At 39.2% G+C, this 10,271-nt stretch overlaps 2 protein-coding genes across 3 annotated transcripts in view; one reads left to right on the top strand and one right to left on the bottom strand.

The window, feature by feature from the left end:
- HSBP1L1 (heat shock factor binding protein 1 like 1) overlaps window positions 1-2,457 on the top strand; it is a 2,922-nt gene extending 465 nt beyond the window's left edge. The window contains exons 2-3 of the mRNA XM_031056961.1: window positions 60-133; window positions 1,003-2,457. Of these exons, the coding sequence (XP_030912821.1) occupies window positions 60-133; window positions 1,003-1,115 (187 nt within the window). The 3' untranslated portion in view covers window positions 1,116-2,457. The remainder of the gene's footprint in view (window positions 1-59; window positions 134-1,002) is intronic.
- Window positions 2,458-4,240: 1,783 nt separating this feature from the next.
- TXNL4A (thioredoxin like 4A) overlaps window positions 4,241-10,271 on the bottom strand; it is an 8,368-nt gene continuing 2,337 nt past the window's right edge. For both annotated transcript variants that reach the window (XM_005420955.1, XM_031056977.1), the window contains 2 exons: window positions 5,659-5,762; window positions 4,241-4,974 (listed from right to left, as the gene is read on the bottom strand). In XM_005420955.1, the coding sequence (XP_005421012.1) occupies window positions 4,803-4,974; window positions 5,659-5,762 (276 nt within the window). In that variant the 3' untranslated portion in view covers window positions 4,241-4,802. The remainder of the gene's footprint in view (window positions 4,975-5,658; window positions 5,763-10,271) is intronic.

The raw sequence follows: 10,271 nt of genomic DNA, 5'->3' as shown, positions 1-10,271 counted from the left end.
CTGCTGGCGGGGTCCCGTGCGGCCGGGGCCCTGCCCTCGGTGCTTATTTTCCCCCTTCCCCCGCAGGCGGAAAATCTGCTCTGCCGGCTGCAGGAGAATTTTGAGGCTCTGACGAAGAAGCTGACGCTGAGAAATATCCTGTTTGGAACGTGGCGTGCCGCGGCTGGGCCCCCTGCGCGCTGATGGGTGCGGGCGGGCTCTTTGCTTCTAACAGCGGGGTGGGCTTCTCTCGTAAACATCAAATTAGCCCAGAATGTATGACGGGGTAAATACCTGTGACGTACAGGCACCTGACTTATCCCCGCCCCAGCCTGTTTATAGACCCCATTTTCTAAGAAGGAAACCCTAAAAAGTGTTTCACTACAAGTAGCACGGTAGTCTCTGTGCAGCAATTCTGGCTTTCAAGTAAAATAAGCATCGAATTATGTGTAAAGATTCCGAAGGTGCATTTAAAAAAGCATCCATCTCCAAAAATGCAACTCAAACGAGCCACGGTTTAAAAGCAGCTGTTGGCCTGAGCATGACAAGGTGAGCCCTCAAAAGAAGAAAATCAGACCTGAAGGGGCTCTGAGCGTTCTTATTACATGTGCTTACAGAAACTCCCTCTGCTTTCTGAAGCATTTATTAATTTTTTTTTCTGAAACTTTACCTTTCAGGAAGCAGCTACTTCCTGAATATGTTTGAGTAGCACTCTTAATTCTGTAGGTTACCTGTATGGTATCACCTGAAAGAGTTCCTCAGAAAGAAAACAATCTCTCACACAGTTCACTCATGAGTATTTGCAAAGGCTTTTGATACTAAGAATTTGAATGCTTATCTGTTATAAGAGAATGAGGGATTGTATTCTAACAATACCACCTTGTGCATGCTTCATCTTACATTAAACGTGAACAAGTAAAAGACTGACACATCTGGAAGAAAGCTGCTTGTTCTTCTTACAGAAGAAAAAACTTGTAAAAATGTAGAACTCTTCTTTACAGAAGTTATTCTTTAACTTTTTACTGGAAGAAATGGGCGAGCGCATCAATGACCTTGAGAAGCGTGTTGCTGACCTGATGACAGAGGCTGGGGTAGAAAACAGTGATGAAGAATTGGGAGTAAAGACACTTCCTTAAGTTTTTCTGTGGTTTATGCATTTCCATTTAGTTTTGAGTGGTGGGCGAGTAATGGTGCTTACGTATTTAGTGTACCTGCATTTTCTTGGATTTGAAAGTGTACTTTTTAAAAAACGTATTTAATATACCTTGGATTTTTTTTTTTTTGCTAAGAGACAAAGAATGTGACCACTTTTACGAAACAAAAACTGCATCTTACTGCCTCTGTTGCAGCTGAGTGCCATATACAAGGGGGCAGTGCTAACTCACCCCAAGTGTGTAAACCTAGGCTATCCATTCATAGGGAAATGTGTGTGGCTTGAAGTGTTCCTGCCCACCACTCCTGCCCCTCAGGTATGCTGACCTAGCTGAGGATGCTCGCTGGTGTCAATTTATGTACCTCTGCTTTTAAACCTGCTACAGCTTCCCAGTGTGGCTTGGAGCACACCTCTCACGTGCACTCACCAAAAACACAGCAGTAAGCTATAGTCAATCACTTCATAATATAAAATGATGCTACATATCAGGATTGTGTTCTGGATTTTATATCTGTCTCTTGCACATGCCAGCCCCCTCCCTGATGGATGGCTGACTCTGTGCTCTCAGTATTTATGAGGCAGCACTGCTTCCATGTGCTGTGGATGCAAGTGATGTTGTCTTCCTGTTGTTGCACACTTTCCTGATTCAAATTGAGACACATCAATTCCTCTTGTCATTGGAACTTCTTATGCTGTGAAAGACATGAATGTCTGTCAATATTCTGAAGTAATTTAGGTATTTGTTCATTCTGATGCCTTTTGCACAAAGGTATGCAGTAATTTTCAGAAATGCAGAAAGACAATCCACAAAGATGTATTTAACGGTACAGAGAGAGATATCTTCCTATCTCCATGCTGAATCACATTCATGAATAAATCACTAACCTGCTTATTCACTGTATCTGTGCAGCACTGAAATGAGGATGTGTTTGAGGAAGATTAAGGTAGAACTGCATAGCACTGACTCCGACATTTTCCACTCTAGAGTCACACTGACATAAAATATTAAGGGAAAACAAATGTACTTGTATCATGTCATAACAGAACCTTGAAAAAAAAATAAACTATTGCCCCAGGAAAAAATAGAAAGCTGGGTTTGTTCATCTAAGTGGGACACTATTTCCTGGAGCTGAAAAAGAACTGTTAGTTTCAGAGAAGGCAAAGCCACTGTTTTGGATAGAAAACTATATTCTATATAGTGAACTCATCCAATCACAAATGTTTTCAATGAATGAAAATGTATTTATTTTAATATGAAAACAGTAAGATTTGTTGCCTTTTTAACTTATATGTTCTTAGAATAAACCATTCTGTACTAAAAAAAATGGCAGTATTTGTAGGCTACAAGTGCTCAGTTGTTACTCTTTGCACAAGCCCACCCAAAGCTGTGCATACCAGTGCAGGTAACATCGCCCAGGTATTTATATTGTGACAATTTCAATTCTTTAATGTTAGCTGTTTTGATGAAAATAGTTTATTTTATTTAAAGACCTGGAAACAGATGAGGACTTCTAGTTACCAGGCATATCCAGAAGAAGAAATTGGTAGTCAGAAAACAGGACATCTGCACTAAATTTAAGGTGGTTGTATACCAAAACATAGGTACTCTGCAGGGAAGATTTAGTTTGAAATGTAATGGGAACCTTTTACCAGAAGTGCGGAAACTGAAGCATTGCCAGGTTAGCAAAATACCTCAGCTAATGAGGGAGAAATGCTTCTATTATAGCCTTCATTAAGATCAAGAAATCATTCCAATTAAGGCTTTAATCAGTGTAGACTTGCACATACTGTCAGCCTGGGGGGAGAGGTTGGTATGATGGAGGACAGGCTGGAGAAGTGGGCCAACAGGACCTTGCTGAAGTTCAAAATGCCAAGCTGGGCAGGTGTGAGGGGCTGGCTGGCACTGCTGTGCAAGAAAGGGGTCTGGAGGAAAGGTTGGCTGAGTGGGCAGGGTGCCCAGGCAGCAAGGGCTGCAGCAAGGGCTGCTGCTTTGTATGAGCACAGAGTAGGGCCAGCAAGTCATTCCCCCTCCATTCACCCACTGGGAGACCACACCCACAATATTCTGTCAGTTTGGGGGCTGCCCATTCAAGAGATGCAGTGGTGTGAGGAAGGTAAAACAGCCAGCAAGATGGAGTGGGCTGCAGCAGAAACAAGGTTTGAGAGAAATCTCAGTCCAGAAAGGACTGTGGCTTTTTGCTGCCAACCATGACCCCATGGCAGAGCACGGGGAACACTCTTGTTGAAGGTGTTGTACACCAGGGTTACTCAACACAAGAGGAAACATGAAAAATTCCAGCTAGGTGCAAGGAACATCTTTTTCACCTATGAAGGTGCTCAATCAGCAGAAGAGGACTTCCAGAAAGGCTGAAGAATCTCCATCCTTTGAGAACGTGGAATCATCAAGGTTGGAAGGCATTTTGAAGATCATCTAGTCCAACCAACTCAACACTGGACACGATCCTGGGCAACCTGACCATGTGGAACCTACTATGACTGGGAGGCTGACATTCCCTTCCAACATAAATTATTCCAAATCAATAACACTCTAAACCAGATTAACTTCAGCAGAAATTGAGACCCTTTTGTTTTACTTTCTTCACACTTTCTAAATCCTCTACAACACACTTGGTAGTAGAAATAAATTCTTTGGCTTTTAACAGACCGGATTTCATCTTTCTGGAGAAGGGAGCTAGCCTGGTTTGGTTTTAATTAATCCTGTAAATATGCATGTATCAGTTTAAAAAACAAACAAACCCACACACAACATCAACTCCATTAGCATAAAAGTTGTCAGAAATGGAAATGGAAATTTCAAAAGCCATGCCACAGTGGAATCCAATCCAAGTCTCCCAAGTACATGAGCATTTTGGTATACTATTAGGCAAACTGGAGGTCAAGTGACAGCATGGCTTTTGGTTTCCTTAGCTGCTGTCTGCAGCAAGCTCTAGAAGTGCAATTGTGCTTTGGCACTGCAGAATCCACCAAGTGCTTCAGTGAGTGCCCAGCCACCATGGAAAAGGAGTCTGGCACCACAAGTCCATTGGGCTGATGGGGGTGTGGTGGTGAGCAGTCACAGGAGATGTTTTCTCTGAGTTCTGTTAAATACTAATAAATGCACCTTGTTTTATTCACATTTTTAGTGGATACAGGGGACTAGTATGATACGCAAGGAAATCCCAACAGAAGTCATCTTCAACATTACAGACTTGCACCCAATGCACCCATCTCTACATACTGTCAAATTTCATTAGCTGAAAAAAAATTAAGGTGAATAAGTGGAACTCACTTTATTTAAAAAAACGATCGTATAGTTTTCCCACATATTTGTGTAATAAAAGCAAATGAAACAATTTAAAATGCTTTTTCTGCAAACAGGCTTTTTGTGTATAAAAATATGTAATACCAAAAGGACAACAAAGGAGAGTCTTTAAAAAAGAAAACCCCAAAATTCAGCTACAATATTACTGCAGTAATATTCAAGACAGTTCCAGGGTTTAAGTTTTCTGCTTCTCAAACAGAACTCAAATATTTTAAATCATTCAAATTATGCTCAATATTCAAGGACTTGTAGGTTTTTTTTTCTTTTAATATACATTTATGTACACACATACACAGGAATAAATGTAACTGGACATAGGGTTATGAGAAAAGGCAGCCCAAAGAAACATCAATATCTGTATTTAGTGGAATAATCTTTCGGTGATACCACCAAACCTCGACCTTTGCGGGCTCCTCTATAAACAGTTTCTATAATGTCAATCATCTCCTGCTTATCTTCCATTGCCCAGTTGATCTTGTTGTTATTACCTGTACCTAAATCAATCATGATGTGTTTGTTCCTTTAAAGAGGAAGAACAAAAAACCAGGTTAATATGGTATTATAATTCAGAAAGAAATCTTATACCCCACCCCAAATGCTTTGTAGGATCAAAGGAAGCCCTTATAACATAAACAGGCTTGGAAAACAATCATTACTCCTCTCACTTAAACTGACATTTTACTGCCAATTTTCAAAGAAAGAATAAGAACTCCTAACATGCCCCCAAAATGGTTACTCAGTGCAATTATCTTTCAGCATATTCCTTATTGTTTGTATTTCTTTCCCACTACTGTCTATCTCCAGAGAGACTTCCATGCTTGTCAGTAGAACATTTTATCTCATCAATGTAGAAACCTTAACTCCAAAAAAACCTTATTACTTTTGATTTATCTTGAAAGCAAGTTTGGCAAGCTTGACTGCTATGTTACTACAGTATTCTCTACAGGAAGTTTGAGATTTAAAACTAAGAAAAATGGATAATAAGCCCGGTTTTCACTATCATTAATTTACACTCTATTATCAAACACTGTTACCAGGCTAATTGGAAAACAAGCCATTTTCCTATAAAATCAGTTTACTCTTCTGTAGAGCAATGTAAATGTAGGCATCAGTGTGCTATTATGCATTTGGAAATGATCTGCTGAGACACTGTATTTGACAAACAGAAAGTTTAAATGAGTTACATTCCAGAAACATCACATACCTGAAGAAAAACATGACAGTACAGGGATCATACAACTCGTACATCTTGTTGAAGTCTGGTACTTCAGTGATGTCCACAAGATAAATAACAGCAAAGTTTTTAACCTAAACAGAAGAAAACAGGAAATACAAAACTATATATATTACCAATTAAAAGGCGTAAGCTTTCATTATTGTAATCTCTATTTTCCAAATTATTAAGTCATAAAATCAGAATAAACAGCCTTGCTTTTATTGTTAATCACAACCAATTAACATGGAAAATATTTTTCAATATAGCTAAGAAGCTCATTTCACATCCAGTGTAAACTGGATAGATACTATGCTAAATCAACATCCAGAGAAACAAATGCCCTTTATATAGAGCTGAGAACTCACAGTGACATGCACAGCTCTAAACAAGTAGAATAGTTGCTTTGTGCAAGCCAAGCTGACACATTTTGCCTGTGTCATCAGCTGCTTATAGACTTCAGAAAATTAATGATCTACAATGCCCTGGTGGCTGCCTCCAAGCATTCTTCCCCCTCTAAAACATCCAATTTGTGTAAAATTGTAAACTTTTAATTTAAAAACTAGTAGCTTTTACTGAGAGGTGCAAAGCTAAAATTTAAAAGTGCAATTGCTAAAGAAGTAAGACCTTGATGAGAAGCTAATGTCTGGACAATTCTGGTAAAACTGGCTTTCATTTTGCAGAGTTACTCAGATGCAAAAGAATCCGTCCCCTCTAGTGTCACAGTCAATGCCTTCATTCCTGTAAGAAAACCATGGCACATTTTTGTTTCCTAGATGTAGCATACTTGTTATTAAGTGGAATTAGTGGAAATTTTGGTTTCTAAACTTAGCTTGTAAGTGCACAGTAGAAATTAACACACACACACATTACATTCTAAGTCAGAAATCACCCAAACTGCACAAACTAACTTTAAGGTATATAATCAAATGCTTTTGCACTACACCAGGAGCACACAATTGTGCCTCCCCAACCTCAGTTACCTGCTAACACAATTTTGGTCCCTCCCATTTGGCTGTCCAGAATTACCAGCCTGAGGTTAACACATGTGGTGTAAAATCTATGACAAACGCACTGTTCATGACAGTACTTCCCACTTATTAATTTTTTGCTATCAAAAGTCTGGAAATGCTATGATGAGTATAATATCTGCCTGATGGAACAATATTTTATTTTAGTTCACAGAGCAGGATTTGTTTGTATGAGAAAAATATTGTGTAGCTTGTACGTAGACATCCTAGCAGGCGCTTTACTGAAAAGTATGGAAATGTTTATTTACCAAAAAAAAAACTTCAGAAGCACAGAGTAAATAAATTTTTATGGACTTCTGCTTCAAGACAGTTTCAAAATAATAAAAAATAATCACACTCCAAGAATGCACATAAGCATTACTAGCAAAGAAAGTAAAATCTCTCTAGAGCAAAGCAGCATTTAAAGTTTTTACTGTGTTTTTATGGAGACAGTTATAGTCCTAGGTTCAGTCAACATTCCAATGAAAACATCCCTATGTTCTAAATCAGGCAGGAGGTAAAGCCTTGTAAACTAAAACAGTCATAATATCAAACCCTCTGCAGGGATCCTTCACACCCATTTCAATTTTACATTAAAGACTTCTAAGAACCTTAATGGGATGTTCAGAGGCAGCACAATTTAGCTGAGAAGTGACTGAAGCTACTCCCTGGTGAGCCCTGGCAGGCAGTTGTGGGGTGGCTGATCCTTTATTTAGAAAACAAAACACCTGAGGAGCCATTTTCATTTTATCCTATCATTACTTCTTCCACCCTGCTGGCATTTTTAGCATCAGCAGCACACCTTCACCATGTGGGGAAATTTCTACAACACACTCAGCAATTTTGACAGAGCACCCCATCTCTGAACAATTACTTAATTTGGAGCTTGCAAAATTATTTTAATAAAATATTCTTAGGACCTGTTTTGTTCAGTGAAAGATTAGTCCAAGGAGATTTACATGTTGCACCAGAATACCACTCCATAAGCACTCCTAAACCAAAATTTTACTTTCAAGAACTCTGTACTCCAGATAGTACTAGAACAAAAAAACCTTTTCAAGTTAGTTTGATACTATATGCGTTTAATTTAGTTGAGTTGTTGCAGAACCAGAAATGCATGTCACTAGCAGTGCTCATCAACAGCCTAGGATTTCATACAAGAGAAACAGACTATAAAAGTCTTAATTTCTTACATAAATCTTACTAAAAAGGACTGGATCACTCAAATCCCCTTTGCAGAGCACATGTGCAAGTCATGACAAGGACCCAGGCATCCAAGACATTAATTAAATCTTCCTTCTCTCTGACCTACTTTCATAGAAGTGAAACTGATGACAGTTGCCTGCTGAAAAGCTCATATTAAGTCTGAAGCAGACCTTAAAGCTGGACTCAAATTTTAATTCAAAACTTTAAAAGCTGCTCTGTTCTTTACCCTTTGCTTTCCTAATTTCAAATTTGGCATGATGACCACTCCAAAACAAGCTAGCTTACAAGCACATTGAATGAGGGTGTGCTCTGTTGAGTTTGGGCACCGGCTGCCAAGGAGAGCAGCAGGAAATAGGAATTCAGGCCTAAGGAGGGACGAGATAAACACATGGAGAGGGTGATGCACAAGAACTGCAGTGGCCTATGTAATGTTTAGGGGCTGGGCAATTTAATGTGCCAGGCTGAGCAAGCTTGTCACCAAGAGGCATTTCATTTCAACATGAGACAAGCCTTGCAGAGACTCAAGATGTCTCTTTTTTTGCATAGTACTGACCAGTTTTAGAGCCAGAAGAAGCAGTTCCTGTCTCAGACACAATATTGGAGCGAAGACAGCAGCAGTACAGAGCAGCATCTGAGCCAGCTTCACACACAGCCAGCTCTAATTCACAAAAAAGCTTTGATTTAAGCAAAAGCAGGGGAAGTATTTATGGATTCAGACTGCTGTGGATGTGACTCCATTGCTCAGACAGAGCTGTCAGTTGAAAACCTACATTCCTGTACAAAACCAGCTTTGCTACCCTGTCAAGGCAGTGGTTATTAACAAGTTTTCTACCTGATTTGTGAGTTGTAACTGAGGGTACAGTATGGACACCTCAGAACAAGAATAAAATACAACTCTAAACATGCAAATCCGAGTAAATACAAGCAGCTGCAGTAGTTACAAGGGGACTACACTGAATTTGTTAATATAAACCAAAATTTTACCGTAGAGACAATATGAAAAAAACCTTGTAGTATTTTAGAAGTTAAACACATAACAAAACAAGTTTACTCTGAAAGTGCTTAACCTCACAACATACACGAAATACAGTAAATTTTTTGCTGCAAGTCAACTGCTTTCTGAAGAAAAAATCAAAACTCTAGGGAGACACCTCCTTCTGGGCAGCACCTCACTTGTGCAACAACTGAAGATAAAAGCATTTTCAGAGACAGATATTAACTATTTCTGACACTCCTGACTTCCCTTATCTCTCTTTCAATTCAAAACTTTCTCTGCCTTACCAGGCTGTTGGAGCTGCTGCTCCATGGGGACAGGGTAGAGTAGGAGACCTAAGTCAAACAGCAGCATAGATTCAAAACTGTGTGACCTGTTTTCATAGGTTGGGCTGCAGTTTTGCTGGTTTTGCCCCTTCTCCCCAGTGATGGTAGTTTCAGAGATCAGTCCAATCAATCCACATGGCTGAAGATGCATGTAGAAAACCCAGAAGCACAGTACTGCCTGGCCACTGTTCCAGGCTGTCTGAATACTTCAAAGAACTGTCTCTGCCTGAGGACTGCTATGAAATCTTTACACTGAACAGCTCAAGACTATAAAGCAGAGGAATCTATAGGACTTTTAACATCAGATAAAGATTCTGTATCCTGTCTTCACATACTTGCTAGTAAACAGGAAACACAGATGTAGGAAAAATCATTTGCCATGGGACTCATTTGTCCTCTGAAGTTCTCTTCCCTGACTTCCTTAATTAACAATATCCTTCTAAAAAATAAATAAATTCATTCCTACAACATGAGATTGACACTATGATTAATGCCCAGGATGACTGACAAAAATCGTGAAGTTTCTTGAAATTTCTGTCAGAGGTAAGTAATGCTCCCGCTCTTTCAGTTGTTAAGATTTCAGCTGCCTTTGAAAAACAAACCTTACAGCCCAAATATCTAAGGAAATCTGGAACAAGATCCAAGATTCCACCTTCTCATCTTTCTAACCAGTTTCTAGACTGTTTTTTTCTTTTTTCTTCTGTTTAGAAGAACAAAACACTGCTTTACAGTCAAGAAACTTGCAGGAAAAAAATACAGGAACAGAGACTAGCATTTGCAACAAATGAATGAAGGTAGCTGGCAGACTTGCATTACTGAACTGAACAGAGCAAGTACAAACTTGGAAGTCTGTACTGGTGATATTTATTTGAACTTTTTTCTTGCTAATTATGCTGTAAGTTTAGGTGATAAATTTCTAGGGGAAAAGAGCAGTATTTTCTAGGGGAATAGCAATATTTTCTAGGGGAAAATATTGTACTGCCAAGAGCAGCGCTTACAGCTAATAATTTTGAAAAATACAGACATCAGTAAATGGATTAACCTTGCTCAGCTTTTAATTACAAACAC

The sequence above is a fragment of the Geospiza fortis genome, unplaced genomic scaffold (genome assembly GCF_000277835.1).
Source record: "Geospiza fortis unplaced genomic scaffold, GeoFor_1.0 scaffold104, whole genome shotgun sequence".
Lineage (NCBI taxonomy): Eukaryota > Metazoa > Chordata > Aves > Passeriformes > Thraupidae > Geospiza > Geospiza fortis.
The sequence above is the reverse complement of the archived record's forward strand: the minus strand, read 5'-3'. Positions and strand labels throughout refer to the sequence as shown.